Genomic DNA, 23,293 nt, shown 5'->3' with positions numbered 1-23,293 from the left:
CGCCCGGCCATCATTCTTATTTTACAGTTGAGAAAACTGGGTGACTTTCTCAAATTCAAACACCTATAAGTAGCAGTGCCAGGACCTAGCTGGGACCTGCCCATATAGTGCTCTGCTCTCGTCCTCTGCCACCTCCCCAGGGTGACAGCTGCCCCCTAGGAAGCTCATGGGCAGGGCACACTGATTAGCTGTGAAACCACCTGTGACTGTCTCCTGGAGAAGATGGACACAAACACCCCAGCAGCAGGGCTGCGTGTACCTTGGGGTTGTCTTTCACCCCTAGGAAGAGGTCATCTTTCAGTTTTTTCTGACAGTGTTCACACGTGCAGTCGAAGTAATACTGCTTCTTCAGCTGCTTCTTGCGTTCTTCACTGACGTTGAGGAAGTCGATGTAGGACACAGTCAGCTCCTCTCCTTCCGAGATCTTGCCCAGTGCCCGGAGCTCAATTCTGGAGCAGAGTGAAAGGAAAAGGTGAATTGAATCCAGGTCTACCGAAATGGGGTCTGTGTTCTCCAAGGCTTCATGGAATTGGGTCTCAAAGACAATGGCTTTCACTGGCACTCAGAAAACTCCCATTGCCCCCACAAAAGAAGCAATGTGACCTAAAGGATGGTTTTCTGTATAATTCTACTCTATTTCTTAGAACAGTCCAATCCACTCCATTCAGTTAACTGCTCTGGAATCAGCTCAGATAGATTCCTGAGAGCTGGGCTCAGCCATAAAACCAGGCAGAATGCCTATGCCTGTAAGTCTCCCTTTACATTTAGCTACTGATTATCTGTAACAAAGAAAAGGAGAAATAATAGGGCAAAAGCTCCAAACAAGAGAAACCTGAAAATCTTTTCTAGTTAGTTTGGGGACTACTCTCTCAGAAACATACACATTCGGTTACCCATTGGGTTACATAGCCCATTCTGTGTCTAACTTGACGTTACCACTTAACCTTCGTCCAGTGGTTTAGGCCAGATTACATAAGGAGACTTAACCCACAGAGATCGTTGAAAGCAAATAAACAAAGGTTGGCTATGTTAGCTTACTGCATTGTTCACTTTTGTGTTTAATGGGACGTGCGGCTTATTGGTTGAAGGTGGTTAGCAAGAGCAGATGGCATTTCAGTTCCCTTCTAGCCTAGCTCTGACCCTCAGTTACTTACAGCACTACCCACCTTGCCTAATGTGATAGGTTTCCTTTTTGAAGATTATGAAGGTAAAAACCCACTGCAGAACGGACATCCAGCCGAGCCAAACAGGTGGAGGTCAGCCTGTGGACCTCTCAGCCAGGCATCCTCCATCACAAGGCCAGACAGCTACAGAAAACAAGTGGTGGACCCTACAAGTTGGGTCCTAAACCATGCTCCTATATCTCCCCAGAGTCCTGGGGCTCCCCTGCTGATGGGAAACCATCATCCAGACAGCAAGTGGCAAGATGCAGAGAGCCAAGGAGAGTGCCTGCACAGAGATACGTGGTCATTTATTTTACCTCCCAGAAAGGCTCAGTTAGACACCATCCAAAATCAAGGGCAAGACTCCAGCACTCAAGAAGAGTCCCAGTCAAAGACAGCCCCTTCCTTGTACTCTGAGATGACAATCAAGGGAGCAACTGCTGAATCGTAGTGACATGCATGTTCAGGCATCTGAGGTGACCACTGACAGATCAAAATCCTTCTCCCAAAGGAAGATACACTGATATGCCTATTAATGTGATAATATGTATAGAAATAACTCCTGAAGTCCCTGCTCACCATTTGTCCCTCCTTTCCTTTGTTCCTTGCCCCAGTTTTCAGCAGCAGCAGTTACTGAAGTGATGAAAAGCCAGTGGGAGAGGAAGTCCAGGTGATTCTGTTCACAGTTCTGCTTAGAATCCTAATATGTCTGAGCTTCAGGGGGCACTCATTCCACAAATGAGGATAGTGACACAAGAAGGATAGGTCCCACAATACTCTGGGGACAGAGCCAGGATTAGAACTTCATACCCTCATCATAGTAGCCTTGCCTGGTTGTTTTCGGGCTACCTCCTGGGTCTTCAGTGCATGGGAATTAAGATGCATCAAAGCTCTTGCTTTTTAGGACTCTACTAATGTCCTAAATAATTCTATGTGAGCAACTCCTGGGCCAGGATAGAGTGTGGATCTCTGGTGTTTAACCCTGGTGGGTAAGTAACAAATTCCTCCCCCAAGAGTCCCTTTTACAGAGGCAGCTCACCATAGTGACATATCCTAATTCAACAGTGAATCAGTGGCCAATTGGGCTGGAATTTCCAGTAATTTTTCTTCCCAACATGATTGTGCCAATTTTTGCACTGTCTCAGGGTGTCTCCGATTATTTCAATGGTATTAGACATTTTTCAAAACCAAATTAAATTAATGTCACTTAAATATGAAAAAATGCATATATGTATTACTCATTTTACCTTACTTGAAACTGGAGATTGGAAGAGGGGAATGGTGACCAGCCTGAAATAAGCGCTGCAGGAGGCAGGAGATGAGGGTTTTAGCCCTGGCTCTCCCTCCAACCAGCTTCCTTGGACAAGCTTCATCCCCACTCTGGACCGCAGACCCCTTCTACCTCCAACAATTTGCAATTCTATAGTTCAGCTAATTGAGCCACAAGTAGGCAGCCTATTTAATTATTTCTCATGGAGACTAGAGACAGAGCCCAGCACTACAGAGACTTAGAACTAGGAAGGTCCCTAGAGCACTCTCCTCTTGACCTTTCTCTTCAGATGTGGAACCCAAGCCCAAGAGATGACGTGAATCAACCAAAGTCACGTGCAGTGCACATCAACACAGACTCAAGTGCACTGGCCACTTCTACCCCAGCATTCCCAAAGCCCAAACTCCCACACAGCATTTTGTTCTTAATCCAAAGACCATTTCAAGGGTTGGTAACCTCACCCTGAGAAAAAGACCCATCTGGGGCCATTTGGTTGTCATTAAGAAAAGACAGAAGTAAAATTTAACCTAAACCGCTAATTCATAATTGGTCAGAAGCAGTAAGCAGGATACTATGAATAAACATTTATTTAAAATGTCAGTTATAGATGCCATTTTTGGAGCCCAGTCTGGGTGAGAGGTTGGAGCTTATAAACAGACAGTCCTTTGGTAGGTCAGTCACAGTCCCCATTTCATGGTAAGAAGGGTTTAGGGAGACAAGATAGGCTTTTGCTGAGACAATGTGGACTACAAGGGTTCATGCTTCAAGGTTGGAAGAGCAGAGGAAGTGAGGAGTGAAAGGGAGGAAGAAAGGAGGAAAAATAAAGCAAAGCAAGGCAGGTGTTACATAGGTAAGAAAAATGATTAATTTAAATGCATTACAAGTACACCATTCAGCAAAGACGAGACACTGGGATGCAGAAGGACATTGTGGACAGATGGCAGCCAAGGAGTCTCAGGAATGGGCAGCCCCAGCAAACCAGGCACATGAGGGAAATGGGTCAGAGGAGCAGGGATGCTTGAAAGCACTGACCCACCTCATCTGGGTATGAAACATGGATTTCACTGCCTCATGACTGAAAGACAAAACAGACACCCGTATGGAAATCATTATCATTGGCTGATCAGATGTGATCCAGTGCAAGGGTGCCTAGCATTCTGGGTTATACTACCAAAGCTCTGGCCATCACAACAACCTTTATCCCAGCCCCTTCTAGCTGGACTCACTGGACGAGACATAGCCTGGTATAGTGTAAAGTGCGCTGACTTTGGAACAAGAGGTCTGGGTTCAAAGGTAGTCAGCCCTGACCTGAACAAGTTCCTTCCCTTCCCTGTGTTTCAGTGTTCCCACCTGTAATGACACTGTCATGAGACAATGCACTTAAAAACAGTGCTGAAAAAACATACATGATGTTGTTATTATCATTCTATTAAGTGTCCCAGATGAATAAACATGGTCTCTTTGGATGTCTGTTTTGGGAAGAGTTTGAACTGCACACGGAGCCTGGTTAGGTCACATAGATAGTATGCAAAAATTGTTGGGGTTCAAATTGGGCCCTTAACCCCATGTCTAGGGTTCTTTCCACTATGGCAGGCAGCTAGACAGGAAATGCAAAGTCACCTTCTCTTGCACAAAAGCCAACAAGCCTGGATAAAATGTGGCTGCTAGAAATTAGTAAATGCAAAGAAGCCAGAGCAGACATAGAAGAAAGAGTTGCTAGGTTCCTGTGGTTGTTACACCCAATGACAAGAGGAGCCTTGGGTCACCACCACTTAGAAAAGGGCCATCTAGAAAGCCCAGGCCCATATGTGGCTGAATTTGATCCTCTCTGACAACCAGGTCAAGCTCAGTCAACAGCCCCTCTAGGGAGGATTCCATGCGGTCCAGGCCAATGACCCCAAAAGGCTTCAGAAAAGAAACACATATGCTGAGAAAAGATTATCGTCTGAGTCCAAAATAAACTTTCCCATCTTGAGTGACTTTCTCAGTTGCTTGAGAGCCTGGTTTCAGAAATAGGAAGAAAAAGGGAAATCAGAGTACTTGGCTTATTGAAGCTTAGACCCAGTTCTTAGCTGAGAACCAGACACCATTATCTGGCTTCTAGGAAGTTTTTTGGGGGAATTTGCTCATTGTCGATGATGGTTCAAAGTCAGCTTGTATCTGTCATAAGAGCTCATCTCTAAGAGCAAAAGCAATTAATATTGCTCAGACCTCATTCCTCTACATCTCCCCAGCCTGAGCTGCGGACAAACAGGGGCTCGTCCCATCTGCTGATTTTTCTCCATTTGTGCCCCGCCCCCAAATCCATCATTTGCCCTTATTTTCCCCCTCATCTGTGCCTTCTCGGAAAAGGGGCTGACCTCTGAGGGTTGCATCACCCAGGTTTCTTTGCGCTTTGGCTTCTGGTTGGGGTTTGGCCAATGGTAGGAGAGCAGAAGGTGGAGGAAATGAGGGGTTGGACTATCTAATCCATTGGCTTCCTCTTTGCCAAAATATGGTGCCAGCTGGCTGGTTTCTCTAGACACAGTTATAAGCCACAGCTGAGCTACTGTGGGTCCCCCTAGCATGGCTCCAGCTCTCACCAGCTGCAGAAGCAGTGCTTCCTTCACCTGCCCTTCCAAGCCTAGAGGTGGTGATGGTTTCATGTGTTGTTAGTCCCTGGGCACCGCACCATTCCTTGTTAGTTTATTTTTGTTGTTGTTTTGTTTTGTTTTGTTTCAGAGATAACGTCTTGCTTTGTCACCCAGGCTGGAGTGCAGTGGCATGATCATAGTTCACTGTAGCCTCAGCCTCCAGGGATCAAGTGATCCTCTTGCCTCATCCTCATAAGTAGCTGGGACTACAGGCATGCACCACCATGCCTGGCTAATTTATTTTTGTATTTATTTATTTTTTATAGATATGGGGGTAACACTATATTGCCCAGGCTGATCTTGAACTTCTGACCTCAAGTGATCCACCCCCCTCAGCCTCCCAAAGTGCTGGGATTACAAACATGAGCCACCAGGCCCTGCCCCTTGTCATAAGAGCTGTCACAAGAGCTCATTCCTAAGAGCAAAAGCAATTAATATTGCTCAGGCCTCATTCCCCTACAGTATCTTAAACCCTACCCACACTTCTGTAAATTGTCCCTTCATTCAATTCTATTTGGGTAAACCCCTTTGAGTGTGCCTCCTGATTCCTGCTAAGACCTTGGCTAAATGACCTCTAGACAGATAATCCAAGGCTTCAAGTTTTAAAATAGTAAAGGTTTATCTAACACATCCAAGCAGCCCCAAAAAACATGCACACTCAGAAATGACCCAGGTTGAATTCTTTGATATCCTCCTCCACGATGCCTTTCTCTCATTCACAGTTATTCTGGAATGAGATTTCTGTGTGCTAAACATTTAAAATCTACGCTAGTTCAGGATTAGCAGGTTGACTTTGGCTTAAGTTAAGTGGAGAAAACACCATAGGCCTCCCCATTCCCATCACAAATACCCCCAGATAAAGACATACTCACTTGCCATTGTTAAATATGACAGTACAGTTGGGCCAACAGTCATGGTTCACCAGGCCCAGGTTGGGGAAGATGCCCACGCCCACGGCCTGCAGGCCTCTCTGATCGCTGAGAGTAAAACCGTTGCAGTTAATCTACCCAGGGAAAAAGATGAAAGAGTCAGTCAATAGACATGGACAGAACACAATCCTAGCTGTCGAAAGGAGTTTTGAAAAACAGAAGACCCAGTATTACCCTGGGGATGCTTCGGGAGACTAGAAACAGAACAACTAGTCCCTGTTCTCTGTGTGACTCCAAATGACCCACAAGATTAGTGCCATGGCACAGTCCCATATCTGAAAAAATGCAACCCTATCTTAAAAGTTTTTGTGGCTGTATTCTAAAACAGTCAAAGATGGAAATGTTTTCTTTTTTCTGTATCTGGGTCTTACATGAGTATTCCTCAGTTTCTGGCTTGGTTTTTCTCTCTGTACTCTGATATGTGTGTGTGTGTGTGTGTGTGTGTGTGTGTGTGTGTGTATGTGTGTGCACCCATGTATATGTGTGCGTCTGCGTGTGCATGTGTGAGCTTTTCTTTCCCCTGTTTCCTCTGCCTACTCAGTTTAAATGCCTGTAGCTGTTCATAAAAGAAAATTGACATCTTTTTTTATTATTTTGTATCTGGTGAATAGTTTTATATTCCCTGCTCACAATTTTAAATCTGGTGAGTGCCATATTTAACACTTATCTCTGAGATTCAAGACAAATCAAGTTGGTTACTACTGATGCGGGATCCAAGTGATTTTCTTTTCCTTAAAAATAAATTGTTCTTTACAGAAACAGACTCCAAATATCTGCTCTCACAGCATGAAAAATGTATAAGGATAAATATAACCTAGAATACATTAGTAACTGCATGCAAATTTCCACTTCATCTGTAAATACATCTAAGAATAATGTTATACATAACAGAAATACAGTATACATTTATGTCCTCACATGGATATTTATCATAGATATGGAGGAATGCCACTCTCTCCATTTATTCTCATCAGACATTTAGCAAGTTCATGATGTTAAGTCTGTGAGTACCACTAACAAGCTGTACTACTTGGGGCAAATCTCTTTCTTCTCTGAGCCCTGGTTTTCCCTTCTATAGGTTGAATAAATTGGACTAGATGAGCTCCAAGGATCTTTTCAGCTCTAACCTTTGGTAATTATATGATCTGTAGCCCTAGTCCCCAGACCTATTAGTGATGCCCAAGATTTCTCTACACACCAATTCACCGCAAGGCTGTAGAACGTAATAGTTAAAAGCAAAAACTTAGGCTGGGCGTGGTAGCTCACACCTGTAATCCCCAGCACTTTGGAAGGCCAAGGTGAGTAGATCACTTGAGCTCAGGAGTTCAAGATCAGTCTCGGCAGCATGGTGAAACTCTGTCTCTACAAAAAATATAAAAATTAACCAGGCATGGTGGTGTGTGCCTGTGGTCCCAGCTACTCAGGAAGTGGAAGAATCACTTGAGCCAGGGAGGTGGAGGTTGCAATGAGCCATGATTGCACCACGGCACTCCAGCCTGGGTGACAGAGTAAGACGCTCATCTCAAAAAAAAAAAAAAGAAGAAGAAGAAGGTAGAAGCTCTGGCTCCAGACAATACAGACTGCTTCTAGACCATAGTTAGCACAAGCTAACCATGTGGCTTTTGGAGGTCATGTAACCCCTCTGGGCCTAAGGTTTTCTGTTCTATAAAATGGAAATGCTGAAAGCATAGACCTTACCTTGTGTTGTAAAGATTGGGTGAAATAATATATGGGAAACTGTGGTGGTTAATTTTGTATGCCAACATGGCTGGGCAATGGTGCCCAGATATTGGTCAAACACCATAATGCATGCTTCTGTCAAGGTGTTTTTGGATGAGATTCACATTTAAATTGGTGGAGTTTGAGTAAAGCAGAGTGCCTGCTAGGATGTGGTTGAGCTTCATCTAATCAGTTGAAGACTTCAATAGAATAAACACTGATCTCCCCTGAGCAAGGAGGAGTTCTGCCAGCAGAATGCCTCTAGACTTAAACTGCAACTCTTCCTGGACCTCCAACCTGCTGGCCTACCTTGGAGATTTTGGACTTACCAAGCCTCCACCAATGTGTGAGCCAAATCCCTAGAATCAATCAATGTCTCTCCCCTTGCCCCCCAACATGGTGAGGACTCGGGAGATGTCAGTGTGATGTTTGTCCTCCGCCTCAGCCTGCTCACCTTCACCACATAAAGGGCCTGACCTGCCAGATGGAAGACATCCATCCCCACAAACTCTCATCCACCCAGCTCTCGCCCCCACCTCCAGGACTCTTATGGCCTCACCTTTGCTGCTCCCACCCCAAAGCCCTGACTCCCCTGTCTAGCTCACACCCCCCACTGCTCCAGGCTCCCCATCAGTCCTGCCTGGTAGACCTGCAAAAAGGTTTCCAAAGTAACTGGTGGGCAGGGAGGGATAGTGATTGGGGATCTTTATTTTCAATGTGGAGAGGAAAAAATGTAAAAAGTGCAGACAAGTAAGAAGATAAATTACCATCCAAATCTACCATCCAGAGTTGGATAAATAAGTAACATTTGTATGTAGGATGCCAATTCAGATAGAGCAGGAATGACCTCATAGTAAACAAGGCCAGAAGACAGAGTCCAGGATGAGGGCTCTTCATTTCAAGCTCCTGTCCTTCTTCAGTCGTCTTGGCCTCCACTCCCAACTCTGGCCTGGCAGCTTCTGGAAACTTCTTAGTTGGACGATCCCAGCTGTCACTATGGCCCCTCCTTTTTAAGGAATCATAATCTAGAATCTCTAGATTGTATTAGTTGTGTTGTTTAGAGGCCTGTCCCTGGGCTCAGAAATGGAAGGGGTGGTAGGTGTCTCTGCTACATGTGGTAAATAGACGGCAGTTTCTCCAGAGCCTCTGGCTGCCTGGGCTAGATGAGGCCATTATGGAAATAATGGACCCAGGGTCCAGGGCAGGCAGGGTTTCTGTCTCGTAGTTCACTCCTGAGAAGCCCCACCCTCCCCAAGGGGGAGGAGGGAAGGAAAGAGGAGAGAGACAGGGAGGGTGGAGGAGGAACGTGGAGGGCCTACCACTCCGAAGATGTGGGAGATGTACTGCATGCTGAACTGCTGGCTCTGGGGCGGCCAGTACTGCAAGAACGTGTCCACGTCCACCCGCAGCTCCTTCTGCTCCTCCTCCCCAAAGTGCTCCACGTGGTTCTGCAAGTCGTCCACGGAGACCAGGCAGCCCTCCGTCAGCCCGGTGCCCTCTCTCTCCACCCGCCACATGATGCGCGCGGCCAGCCTGTGGGAAGGGCAGCATCAGGGGGCCACTACAGCCGCGTTCGTTCATTCAACACACATTGACTGGGTGTCTCATGCATGCCAGGCACAATGCTGAGCCCAAGATACAGTTTTAAACTAGATGGATGGAATTTGTTCTATCATGATGCTTCATATAGCGGGGGACAGGTAAGTAAACAAGAACATTTTCCATAGAAAGTGCTGGGCAGAAAAAATAATACAGGGTGGCTTGACAGACAGACAGGGTGGGGAAGCTAACATCATCCAGGGAAGTGTCACAGAGGAGGCACATTTGAGCTGAAATTGGAAGGGGCGGAGGAACTGGCTCTGTGACACTGGAGAAGGAGCACTTCAGGAGAGGGCAGTGAGCACAAAGGCCCTGAAGAAGGAATGAGCTTGGCGTGATGGAGAAACAGCAAGAAGGCAGAGGTGGCTGAAGCACAGGGAGCAAGAAATGGAGACCAGATGAAGGTGAAGGTGTGGGCAGGAGCCAAGTCCCAGGGGTTCTGGGGACAGAGAGGTGCGGCAGCCTGGGTCACTCTTAACAGTATGGCCTACAGCAATGAGCCCTGAATCAGGAGTCTAATAACCTGTTTCCACTCCTTACTGTGTGAGCCTGAGCAAGTCACCTGACCTCTCTGAACCTATCTGGTGGCCAGTAAAATAGGAAAAATATTCCCTGCTATGCTAACCTCCAGAGGTATTCAGAAGACAAAGTGAGGTAATAGGTGTCTGCATTATGTGTAAACGTATTGGTATTCTTGATGACTGGGTAGTGAGAAAGTGGAGAAGGCAATCTAGGTGGGGAAACAGTGTGAGCAAAGGCCTTGGTAGCCACGGGCATGCCTCGTGCAGGAAACAGGGAGGGGCCTGGCCTGGCTGGAGAGGGGCTCTAGGGGAAGTGGGGGAGGCCAGGTGGGACAGGAGGAGGCTTGTAGAGACACAGGGACTTGAGTATGAGACAGAGGGGTGTACTTCATCCCGGAGGCCTCTTTGTTAACTATTAGGCTGCCCATGATGAAGCCTATGACCCAGGAACACTTGAATGTCCCTGCCACCCACTGCATGCACACTTTTCAGGCACCTGGGGAGGGGATGGTGGTCCAGGACAGATCCCATCCCTGAGGAGAGACTTGGTTGGCAAAGCATAGGCCCTCTCCTCGTTGTTTTTTTTTTTAGTTGAAATTCTAATTGAGAGAATTGCAAATTCACAGGCAGTTGGAAAACAATCCGAAGAGATCCCTAGTACATTTTGCCCAGTTCTCTCCAATGGTAACATTTTGGAAAACTAATATCACAGCCAGAATTGACATTGATAACCCACCTCTTTTATTCAGATTTCTTCCATTTTACTTACACTCATAAATGTGTATGTGTATTTAATTATATACAATGTTATCACCCATGTAGCTTCATGTATCCACCTGTACATTCAAGATACTAAACAGTGCCATCACCTCAAGGGTCCCTTCTGTCCCCCGCCTCTTTTTGTACCATTTTAACCATTTTGAAGTATACAGTTCAAAGGAATCCCTTGGGCTGGAGCTATTGGCCTTGAGATTTCTGACGATGGCCACCAGGAAAGGCTATTAGTTGCAAACTCAAATGCGCTGTCTGTGTAACGTGTATGACCGCAGGGAGAGTGGTGCTGCTGTGACTTGGAAAGCTCTGTATTTTTTAAAGGGGGCAGATACTACTCAGCTCTAGCCGATTTTGCCAGATCTTCAGTTTTGTTTTGTTTTGTTTTTTAAGAGAAGCCAGAAATTCTGATTTCAAAATGTAAAATTTCCCAATTTTTAAACATTGGTGGATCAATTTTAAAATACTTGGCCCTTGGCCAGGCATGATGCCTCATAGCTGTAATCCCAGCACTTTGGGAAGCTCAGATGGGTGGATCGCTTGAGCTCAGGAGTTCAAGGCTACCCTGGGCAACACAACAAAACCCCATCTCTACAAAAAATATAAAAATTAGCCAGGTATGGTGGTATGCGCCTGTGGTCCCAGCTAGTTGAGAGTCTGAGGTGGGAAGATCACTTGAGCCTGGGAGGTTGAGGCTGCACTGAGCTGTGATCAGGGCCCCTGCCCTCCAACCTGGGCAACAGAGCAAGGCCCTGGATCCAAAATACATAAATAAACTAAACTTTGGGGAGTCCTACAGAAGGAGTCTGCAAGCCAGTTTCAGCCAGTGGCCGCAGTTTGGAATCACTGTTCCCAACAGCCAGTTCTCCTTCTTAGGCCTTAAAGGAGGGAACAGAAGTGGCCATATCCAGTCTTTGAGGCTCTTTCCTGACTTGCACTCAGCTTGGTTTCCTTAGCTCTGGGAATACAGTTGCTGCCACCATTCCAGCCTGACATTTGGGAATCTGAAGCACCATCATGGGGCCCAGCTCTCACCTGATGTTCTCATTGGGCACCTTCCCGTATCTCTTGATGGCTGAACACTCATTCTTGTGGTTCAGCCAAGCATCCTTCTGGCAGGTGCGGTCACAGTAATGGGCAAACTTGCACTGCCCACAGCGATGGAGCTTCTCCTGCCTCTTGAAGCAGGTGTGGCACACAAAATTAACCAGGCTGGAAATGGAGAGAGAAGACACGTGATTGGGGTCACAGTGGAAACAGTACCACGCAGCCAAGGGGAGAACTCAGTTCCGGTACTGGTTGAGCTGGCTGGTCCTTGTCTTTCTAAATCTCAGATTTCCACCTTCCAAAATGAGGAGTTTGGGCTTCCAAAGGCCCTTCCCAGCTATAACCCTTCCTTTAGCAATTTTTTTTTGAGACAGAGTTTCGCTCTTCTTGCCCACGCTGGAGTGCAATGGTGCGATCTCCGTTCACTGCAAACTCCACCTTCTGGGTTCAAGCTATTCTCCTGCCTCAGCCTCCTGAGTAGCTTGGATTACAGGTATGCGCCACCATGCCCAGCTAATTTTTGTATTTTTAGTAGAGACAGCGTTTCAGCACGTTGGCCAGGCTGGTCTCTAACTCCTGATAAGTGATCCACCTGCCTCGGCCTCCCAAAGTGCTGGGATTACAGGCGTGAGTCACCGTGCCGGGCCTAGCAAATACTTTTAAGTGACCCCCATGTGGAGGACACTCTTACCCTCTGCATATAAGCCCATCAATGCAAGTCAGGAAGGGTAAATTCATGACCTAAGTGTGTTAGGCACTGGCAATACCACAAATTACCAGAGAAACAATTGAACGCACAGTTATCATGCAGTGTGGTGAACATGATGACACGGAAGCAGTGGGGTCCTAGACACACTGGAGAAGACACTTGAATTCTTTATGGTTTCCTCGCCCAGAGTCAAAGGTCACTGGCATTGTGTTGGAGGGGACATTTTGGTGACATGTCCTTCTCCTTGTTGAAATGTAGTGTCCCCCTCCCCAGAGACAACAAATCATAATAATCTACAATATGATGGGACAAGAGCATTATAGTATCATATGCAAAAGAATATCTACACACTATATGATATATGTCACAGTTCTGTGTGTTTTGCAACAGTAAGAATGACAAAGTTACTGGTTTCACTGTCAATGACATATTCTCCCAGCTTAGAGAGAGGGTGGAAGTGATGAGGAGGAATAACGCATGCCCATTCAACGGGTGAGGCGGAGAGATGTGGGAAGGTGAGAATCCCAACCCCGTGCTTCCAGCCTCTTAGTGTTCCCATTAGAGAGCCACATGTCCCCCAAGTTAAACCCATCGTTCAAACAGAAAAGGGCATAGGCTTCGTAGGAAATATATTTCAGGACATAGCCTGACACCCAGAGTGAGGGAAATCTGGTATGATGCACAGAATCTCTGGGCCTCAACCTCTTGCTCCTGCAATGTGGGGAAGAGAAATCCCAACCACTGAAGCAAAGAAATGATAAAAACCAGTTCAGTGATGTGCAGGGAAGCGCTGAGCTCCCTGGGAGGGAGTGGATGGGTAAACTCAAGTCGGAGTCCACAGTCTAAACAGGGACCTCAAAAGTATAAGAACACCAGCTACTCAGGAGGCTGAGGCAGGAGAATCGCTTGAACCTGGGAGGTGGAGGTCACAGTAAGCCGAAATCGCACCACTGCACTCCAGCCTGGCAACAGAGCAAAACTCTGTCTCAAAAAAACAGTAATCATTAATTGAACAGTGGTAACATAGGTGACTTTTTCTCTCACTTTTCTGAAATATTCAAATTTTTTACAATAAACATGTATGTATTTACACTAAAAAAAAAAAAAAAAGTATAAGAACACAGGAGCTTTTAGAGTCACAGAATTCTAGAGCCTGGAGGGAGAAATTTCCACAGAACATTCAAGCACAGAAATCCTTTGTGTCCATCCCTGGCCATGAATATTCTAATTCCCACAGTGAAAAGGAGCTCACTGTTTCTAAGAACAGTCAGTTCATTGTTGGCCAGTCCTAATTTGCAGACTTCCTCTTTGTGTTAAACTTGAATTTGCCTCCCCAGAAAACCTGTTCCTGTCCCCTAATTTAGCCTTCTGGGTCCTTGCTCAATGGAACAAGCCTGGTCAGGTCAGTTCTTTGAGAATTTGAAGACCACTGCCTTGCTTCCCATTCATTTTCTTTCTCCAAGTTAAATACTCCCAGATCCTTAAACAATTCCTTGTACGTGGTTTCTAGAATTCTCACACCTTTCTGGGGGCCTCTGATATGCCTACAGAGATCCCTGTAGCCAAAGGAAAGTGAGTTTAGCTGAGAAATCAAGCAACAACTGCTGGCCAGTGCCAGGGGGTCAAGGCCTGGGCCTTGAGCGTGATCCCCTAGCACAGATCCCACTGTGGCTTCAAGAAGGGGATAGACAGGTGCACAGCCAGCTGAGGGCATTGTAGGGGCTACTGCTGTATGCTACATCCTGGGCTTCCTAAAGTCCAGGCAGTTTTCAGCCTCTGGCTGGCCAACTCAACACATTGCTGTGTCCCCATCTGCTAGGACATGCATTGCAAGTAATTTGTTAACCAACCTCAAGTTGAATGATGAAGGAAAAAAAAAATCATAAAGTACTCGAGGACATGAAAGGTTAGGGCTTATTTCTAATTTAGAGCCGATTCAAGGTTATCCTCATAGTAACAGCTTCCTTACTCTTACATTTGCCTTCCCTTAAGCTTGTCTAGTGAGTGAGGAAGAGTAGAATTACACTAGCATACTTAGAACTATGCAGCCCATCATAACTAGGCCACAGAGGGTGCACCCATTCCTGAGAAGGTCATTTGTCATAAGTGCCCCAGCAGAATAGAGCACACGGGGCCCACATGGAACCCTGGCCACTTAGTGAACTCTCTAAACCCCTGGAGATAGAGAGATATGAATTTCTCACATCTGTCTCAGGTCAGGATTGCATTTTCTGGCAGGAATTTGCAGTCCATTAGCAGGAACTGGCCTGCTGAAAAAATCCAAGTAAATTGGATTCCAAGGAGGCTCCAAATCTTGTCTCCTGGCCAAACACAGGTGAGACCTTGGGTGTCAACACTTCACAATTATGGTGCCCAGAACAGAGTGTACTATTCAGCTGTGACACTATGTACACTTGTGGATCTCCACATTGTGTTTCCATTAGTTTCTTTAGTGAAAAACTCGCATTAATGTAGGGTCAAATGGCCAGGTGCAGTGGCTCATACCTGTAATTCCAGCACTGTGGGAACCTGAGATGGGCAGATAACCTGAGGTTAGGAGTTTGAGACCAGCCTGGCCAACACGGTGAAACCCTGTCTCTACTAAAAATATAGAAATTATCTGGGCATGGTGGCACACACCCATAATCCCAGCTACTAGGGAGTCTGAAACAGGAGAAATGCTTGAACCCGGGAAGCAGAGGTTGCAGTGAGCCAAGAATGTACCACAGCACTCCAGCCTGCGTGACAGAGTGAGACTCTGTCTGAAAAAAAAAAAAAAATTTAAGCTCAAATTACAAATATAGAACCTCCCATGCTTTCTCAAAGGTGTTGCAGTCAAGTAGAGTTTCCACTCTGTCCATGCAGAACTGCCTTTTCTAGACATTTTTATGAAGGTATGATTGACATACAACAAGTGTTTAAAAAAAAAAAAAACACTTTGATAGGTTCTGACATATACATCTACCCAGAAAATAATCATCACAATCAAAATAATGAACATATCCAAGCCAGGCATGGTGGCTCACTCCTATAATTCCAGCACTTTGGGAGGCTGAAGAAGGTGAATCACCTGAGGTCAGGAGTACAAGACCAGCCTGGACAACCCTGTCTCTACTAAAAATACAAAAATTAGCCAGGCATGGTGGCACATGCCTATAGTCCCAGCAACTTGGGAGGCTGAGACAGGAGAATCACTTAAACCAGGGAGGCGGAGGTTGCAGTGAGCCAAGATTGCACCACTGCACTCTAGCCTGGATGACAGAACGAGACTCCATCTCACAAAAAAAGAAAAAGAGAGATAATGAACGTATCCATCAGCCCAAAAGCTCCTTTGTGACACTGAATTTTTTTAACTTGAAGTGGAGTCTTCACCTTTAGCCCTACCTGATGACTTTCAGTGTAGCATTCCAAAATGTCAAGGTCATTTTGAATTTTATTCTGTCATCTTTTATATTGGTAAGCTAATCTCTGAGTCATCTGCAAATTTCAGAGTATGTCTTAGAATGAGGATGGAGGAGCAGATGCCCATTTCTGGGATATCAGGGCTTAGACCAGGAATACAAATCCAAGGCAGCAGAGAAAGGGAGGAGAGGCAAGAGATGGTCTGGAGAGGAAACAGTTGGATGCAAACACAATCATGCTGTCTGTTCCTTGTAACCTGCCACTTGTAACTCCATGCCTGTCTGTTCCAAGGTCGCCCATCAGAAAGCAACCCCACATTGAAGCTGCTCAAATATTTTACACCCAAATTGACTTTTCAGAATAGCCTGGTACAATATCCTCATCTTTTTGTTCATACACATATATTCACACATTAAGATTTCATGTACACACTAACATGTATGCCTACCAAACAAAAACATTATACTTCACAGTTCTCTGTTTCATTGTTTTAAATTTCAAACACAAATAAAAATTTCAGGTAATCACCTAGGTGAACATCTAGAATAACAGAACTTTTGAATCTTCATCTTTACAATCACTGCTTATTTCTAATCTACTTAAAATGTGGGAATATGTGGTATCACAAGGATTGGAGACATAGACTGTGGCCAACGGAACTGGGAATAACTCTGAAGCTTAAGCTCTTACTCTGGCAATGAACACATGTAGGTGAGTCCTCATGGCTGACTATATAACCGAAGGTCCTCAGAATTAACTTCCAGGAAGAATACAGTGTTTATTAAAAGATAGGTGATTTTAAAATGTGCTAAAATAGGTTTACCCAACAGCAGTTTTTCAGAACTTAGACCCACACAGATTTGGGGGTGAGAAGTATTTTAACCTTGATGTTGTTTAGAATTGCTGAGGATGGTGATAGCAAAAAATAGATTGACTTTTATTCTTGTTTTTAAATTTTGTGCAAAGACCCCTTTACTCAATGACCTTATTGCTGACATCAGGGATGGACCCCATGCACAGCCCTGTCCTTACTTAGTCCACACTGCCTGTGAATTTTATTAGGGCAAGTTTTCCTAGCATGGCTCCAAGGGAAAGAATACATCTGGCCTGGCATTTGCCTCCAAGCTCCCATGAAGTAACTTAATACAGTTCTAATAAGACCTGATTATAAGATAATCTATCTGCTATTAACTGTAGCTATATTATGTCCCCAAGAATAAATTCGCGTGGCATGACCCTCATGTTCTCAAAGTCACTAATAACCACTGTGACCAGGAGAAGGCTGGAGACAGAGCCTTAAAGAGCTGCAAAGCAGACTGTATCTCAGATTGGGTGACAGGGAGAACCTTACACTTACATAATCATTTTATCAGGCCTTGGATCAATTCATGCTATCTCATGAGATTCTTTGCTATCAAAGAATTAATGTTATCTCATGAGATTTTTTGCTGTAATAAACTTCAAATGCTTTTCATAAAAAGAAAATGTGATCAATGATTTTTTTTCCCGTACTGAACTTGGATGGGTTCCAAATGTGAACCACCAAATAGTTCCTCCAGGATCACAAATCCGTTTTTATCCCATTCCATAATTTTGCTAGAGCCTAAAGCCAGGTTTTAAAAGTCGATGAAAGCCAGGAAGCATTGAGTTATCTTACTTAAATTTAGGTCTCCTTTGAGATAAAGCTGACCTTCTCTCGATGCCCTCAGCTTCTGGTAGGATTTAGCCGCAAGGCTGGAGCTGGGGAGAAGAAGGATGCAGTCGGGCTTCTGGAATTTCAGGGTGCACACACATCAACAGCAATTTTATTAGAACTCAGCTTCTGATTTTGCATGTGAGGTGGGGGCTGGGATTCTGCATTTCTAACACGCTCCGAGGCAATACTGATGCTTCAACTTTGAGTACCAAGAATGTCGAGATGAGAGAAAACCCAAATCCTGCTGCTTCTGGTGGGATACGCTGAGATGTGTCAAGTAGACAGGAAAGGGAAAATTTTTGGCTTTTTTTCAAATCTAGACAGAATTTTTTTATATGGGAACAGAATTCCCATCTCCCCTCATTGGCATGGGGTTGGGTATTATGGAAGGTCAAACCTAGCGTTGCTCAGAGCTGGGTTCTACTCCTGACTCCAATATCTACTGATTGTGTGACTTTGAGCAAGTCCCCTAACTTCTCCAAACTTTTATTTCCTTATATGGAAACGGGAATAGCAACGCCTAGATCTTGCTATCTTTTAGACTACTGGGCCGTTACTTTTAATGAATTATACTTACTATTTTTAGAAATTCAGGCAAGAAGGAAATGACAAAGAAGTTCTGAAATCTCACCGCTCTCACAGTGATTTTAGGGTTAAAAGAAATCACATGTGTAAGGTGGTCAGCACAGAGCCAGGCACTGGGTAAGTGCTCAGCGGACATCAGCCCGGGCCACTCATCCTGCCTGTCCCTCAGAGACAGCTGGGCCAGGTTGATCACCGAGCTCATTTTAGGCAGCTGCTGGAGAGGAAGACAGCCCGGCTACAGGAGAACATCACATGGGGACAAGGGCACTCCCCTGACAGAAATGCCCATCCCTACCTCCCTTACTGCCCCCAGTGCAAGAGAGTGTCCAAATGACATGAAGTCCTGAAGCCAGGACTTTTTGGATTCCAGGAGAAAAAGCATTTGTCCCAGGCAGGCTTAGCTGAGTGATCTTCAGCAAATCTCACTTCTCCCAGTCTCATATTTCTACTCACACAAGAAGCTATCAGCTGCCATTTACACAGCACTTCGCCATTTCAAAGAGATGTTTTTATTGATTCTTTTTTTAAAAAAATCTTCACAGCAACCCTTTAAAGTAGCCATGATCATTATCCTCACATGGATATTACTCTCATATCCCTGACGCTGGACGCTGCTCCCAGCACAGTGGGCGGATGCAGCTACAAAGCCCACCTGCTTGGCCTGCAGCCTTGAATGTGCCCAGCTCCAGCAGCTGGTCCCCTCTCACTCTGCTCTGCAGCCCTGCTGGACTCTGTGATCTGTCAGAGTGAAGAGGGCTGGAAGGGCAGCTGCTGCTCAACTCCTTGTATGGAAATAGTTGCTCATGGACAGATAAATGCAAAGACAAGGTGCCTGCATGGTGGACGAGCCCTCCAAAACCTCAGCCAGAGAAGACTGTACCAACAGTTCAACAGTTCTGTCTTTCAGGGCTGCTTACAAATTCCTAGCCTACCAGAAGTTCTCTCCTCAAAAATTAGAGGAAAGTGTCTTTTTTTTTTTCTTTTTAAAAGATAGGGTCTTTCTCTGTCCTCCAGGCTGGAATGCAATAGTGTAATCACAGCTCATTGCAGCCTCGAACTCCTGAGCTCAAGCGACCCTCCCGCTTTAGCCTCCCAAGTAGCTGGGACTACAGGCACACACCACCACGGTCAGCTTACTTTTATTTCTTTGTAGAGACGGGGCCTCATTGTGTTGCCCAGGCTGGTCTCAAACTCCTGGGCTCATCAATCTGCCTGCCTCGGTTTCCCAAAATGCAGGGATTACAGGTGTGAGCCACGGCACGCAACCTGGGGATAGGTGTCTTAAAGAAAATCACATCCCTCAAGTACCCAGATAACTTCACAATATTTTAAATCTTTTTCTCATTCCTTCTTTTCTTCTTTCCCTCTTTCCCTCCCTCCCTGCTTCTTTCTGCCAGTATGTATTGAGCATCTCTTATGTATATTGAGCTAGGTAAAAGAGGGCCTGAAAGATAAAGGGGACACCAACCTTGCCTTCAAGCAGTCCCCAGGCTGGGCTGGGACATAAACATGTATAAACAAGGCAAGGCCTACAGTCCACACCCGTGGTAACTTGCTGTAAGATTCAAGGAAGAGAGACTACTTCAACTGAGATAGGGAAAGCAATCTCGAAAGGCAGTTTACCTAGGAGATGAGAAGACATTGTTCTGATCTCAAGAGATGGGTTGAGTTTGTACTCAGAGAAAGTGGGGGTCTTCCAGAAAGAGGCACTGATGTGAAGCAAATGTGTCCATGTGGGTGTGTGCATATAGGAAACAAAAGTAGCTGTTGGATGAGATCATGAGATTCATGTTTGCACTGATTATTAAATACCTTGACATAAGAGAAGTCAATGGGGGCCAAGTGCAGTGGCTCACACCTGTAATCCCAGAACTGTGGGAGGCCGAGGCAGGAGGACCACTTGAGCCCAGAAGTTTGAAACCAGCCTTGGCAAAATAGTGAGACCACTGTCTCTACAAAAAACAAAAATAAAAAAAGAGCCAGCCATCGTGGCAGACACCTGTAGTCTCAGCTACTCTAGAGCTGAGGTGGGAGGATGGCTTGAGCCCAGCAGGTAGAGGCTGCAATGTGCCATGATTGTACCACGACACTCCAGCCTGAACAACTGAGTGAGACTCTGTCTCAAAAAAAGAAAAAAACAGTTAGAAGGTACTGTTTTCTTGGATCAAACCTGGGGATTGCCAATTTATTTTTAACATCCCTTTTTTGTTAAAACACCAACTCTCAAGATTTTCTCTGCCACAGCTCACACACCCCATGAAGAGCTGTGTACATTTATACGACCCCTCAATTCATGTTTAGAACACATCCTCGGATGCAAGTGGGTAAAGATAGCATCATTATATGATGCTATCTTTATATGTCATTATATCAAATGACAACCTGCCATTTGATCTAATCCATCTTTAGAAGGCAATTATTTTCAGACCTTTGAATTTAGGAATTATTGAGCAATATTTAGCAATACAGCTCACAACAGGTTGTGTAGCATGTCAATATGTCTTGCCTCAGGAGCTAAAAGTGCCAAATTAAGGGCAGAATTCTAAATCGACTGCGGTTATTCTCAACATCCAATGCAAACATTTAAGGCTGTCACTTGAATACTTTTAACATTTACTCATTTTCTGAACTAATTGTTCTGGAATTTCTCTAATCCTTTTATTAAATTATTTCCATTTATAGCATCATTTACCCCCCAATAACCAACCACCAGCTGTTATCAGATTAAAGGCCACATTTGTGTTTGTGTGTCTGCCAGGGCTAGTCCTGCCATTCCCACAGGCTCACACAGTATTACACTGGTTAAACTCCACCGGCTCTGCTGCACCTAACAAAGCTCATAACTGGTTCCATTTTCCAAAAAAGCCTGGTTGACAGTAATTTCTTTACAAATACTCAACTTTTCCCCACTATCTTTTTCCCGATACACACACACACACACACACACACACACACACACACAACCAGAATAATTTAGATATTTTATTTAAAGAGCTTTAAAAAAAATCCACTAACTGTCCTTGCTCCTTCTTAACATATTTTGTGATGAATTGGAAATTAGAAAATTCTTATTGGTTGGTGTACACTAAATAATAGCCCACCCCCCAAATTGTCAATGTCTTAATCCTCAGAACCTGTAAATAGGTTACATTACATGGCAAAGGGACTTCGCATGTGTGGTTAAGTTAAAGACCTTGAGACAAGGACAGTTTCCTGAATTACCAGTGTGGGCCTAACATAATTGCAAGTCCTTATAAGAGGAGGCAGGAGGTCAGAGCGGGACAAGATGTTACACTGCTGGCTTTAAAGATGTAGGAAGGGGACCATGAGCCAAGGAATGTGGGCAGCCTCAAGAAGATGGAGATAGCAAAAATCAGAAGTGTCAGCCTGTTTTAGACTTCTAACCTCCAGAACTATGCGATAATAAATTTGTGTTGTTTTCAGCCGTTGAAGTTACAGTAGTTTGTCACAGCAGCAAAAGGAACTTACACTTTGGGAAGCTGAGGCAGGAGGATTGTTTGAGCTCAAAAGGCCAAGGTTACAGGGAACTGAGATCGTGCCACTGTACTCAGGCCTGGGTGAGACTCTGCCTCAAAAAACAACAAAAGGAACTAATGCATTATTTTATTACCACTTTTTTTCCTTTTTAATCACATGTATACTCCTGTTTCTTACCTACTAGTTTCTAGATCTAACCCACAGGCCAGAACCAGCTTTTGATCCTTCTAAAATTGAAGGATGGATGCTCTTCCTTTTATTAAAAAGAAATATTGTTAATTGAATGGACAAGAACAAAAGGAAATTAAGTAAACAATGCTGTGAAACCCACTTGTGAGGCTGCTAGGGCAGTGAGAAGTGATGCTTAGACAAGATGCAGGAGACTCAGTCCTGCTGAGTCATCCCTGTGTGACCTGGGGAAGGCCATGACCTCTCTAAGCCTCAGTTTCCCCATCTGTAACAGGGAACTGAATAAATTCAGTGGTTCTTGGCCTTCTTCTGTGTTAAGAACCATTTGAAAGTGATGAAAGCTATGCATGCTCTCCCCAGAAATAAGAAGCATGTATGTACCTCCACACACACTTTGATTCTTCAGTTACAGGTATTTCCCTAGTTAAGGATCCATGGATCCAGGTTAGGAATCCCAGGCTAGAGAAATCCTAAATTCAAGACAAACTAGATGAAATCTAAATTCTGCGACTGTTAAAAAGCAATAACTGAATACCACTTTGGCTTCTGGCATTGCCCACAAGCACCATTCCTGTGCCATTTCTTGTATTTGATGCTAAAATAAAATAATCATCAGAATAAGCTCCCTTCCTCACCTAGCCTAGCATTCCTCTCTTGCTGCACTGAAGCCCTTTGCATGCGTTGAAGAAATCACGTAACCCATAGACTCAGGCTGAAAGAGAGCTTCAGAGTCATATGACTGAAGTCCCCTTCTGTTGCCCACTCTCCTTGTATGGCATCCTTGCCACATCTTCACCAGGAAATGAATAACGGCCTTGAAAATAGCCCTTTCCATCTCCAGACAGCACTGACAGACCTGTTTTATACATTGGGCAATTGAGCTCTGAGTCTTAGGGCTGTTTTTCTTCCTGTTTTGACCTGAAATGACTCTGTAACTTCTGTTTAAGGCACATGGTTCTAATCCTTCAGTGAAAAAAAAAAAAAGTTCAGAATGCTCTTTTCTTTCCAAATGACAGTTCATTATTTGTAGATGTCTGTTAGGAGAAGAGATTCGCCAACTTTACCTTACTATACCATGCTTCAAATGCCTTCATCTGCTTGATTCTGAACCCACTGCATTTTGGCCACATATCTATGAGGTATGGATATTGTTTGAAGGTAATAATTGTTATGGTAATGATGGTGATGGTGAAAATGCAACTTTATTCTCTTACAGTAAATTGTCTTCGATGGATTTTAGTCTTCGGATCAATTGGGTGATCTAGGTGATTGATCTCAGAGTTTGAAAAGGATGGAGATTCTACTTTGGGAGTCTAGAAGAGTCCTTCCAGGACCAACCAGAGAAAAGATAGGGATCCAATCTCCCTGCTGAAAGCATGAAGCACTTGCAAGACTAAAATCATTTATCTTCTCAGCCAGGCGCGGTGGCTCAAGCCTGTAATCCCAGCACTTCGGGAGGCCGAGGCAGGTGGATCACGAGGTCAAGAGATCGAGAGCATCCTGGTCAACATGGTGAAACCCCGTCTCTACTAAAAATACAAAACATTAGCTGGGCATGGTGG

At 44.8% G+C, this 23,293-nt stretch overlaps 1 protein-coding gene across 2 annotated transcripts in view; it reads right to left on the bottom strand.

Moving 5' to 3' along the window:
• Positions 1 to 23,293, bottom strand: part of SMYD1 (SET and MYND domain containing 1) — a 44,171-nt gene that overhangs the window by 13,700 nt on the left and 7,178 nt on the right. The window contains exons 2-6 of one of the 2 annotated variants that reach the window (XM_017536661.2): positions 11,641 to 11,817; positions 9,034 to 9,247; positions 5,939 to 6,069; positions 3,470 to 3,508; positions 260 to 449 (exon numbers count right to left, since the gene is read on the bottom strand). In XM_017536661.2, the coding sequence (XP_017392150.1) occupies positions 260 to 449; positions 3,470 to 3,508; positions 5,939 to 6,069; positions 9,034 to 9,247; positions 11,641 to 11,817 (751 nt within the window). The remainder of the gene's footprint in view (positions 1 to 259; positions 450 to 3,469; positions 3,509 to 5,938; positions 6,070 to 9,033; positions 9,248 to 11,640; positions 11,818 to 23,293) is intronic. The other variant, XM_017536663.2, reaches the window with a different exon arrangement.

Source organism: Cebus imitator, unplaced genomic scaffold (assembly GCF_001604975.1).
Source record: "Cebus imitator isolate Cc_AM_T3 unplaced genomic scaffold, Cebus_imitator-1.0 Scaffold99, whole genome shotgun sequence".
Classification (NCBI taxonomy): domain Eukaryota; kingdom Metazoa; phylum Chordata; class Mammalia; order Primates; family Cebidae; genus Cebus; species Cebus imitator.
Note: the sequence above shows the minus strand (reverse complement) of the source record. Positions and strands in the feature narration are given on the sequence as shown.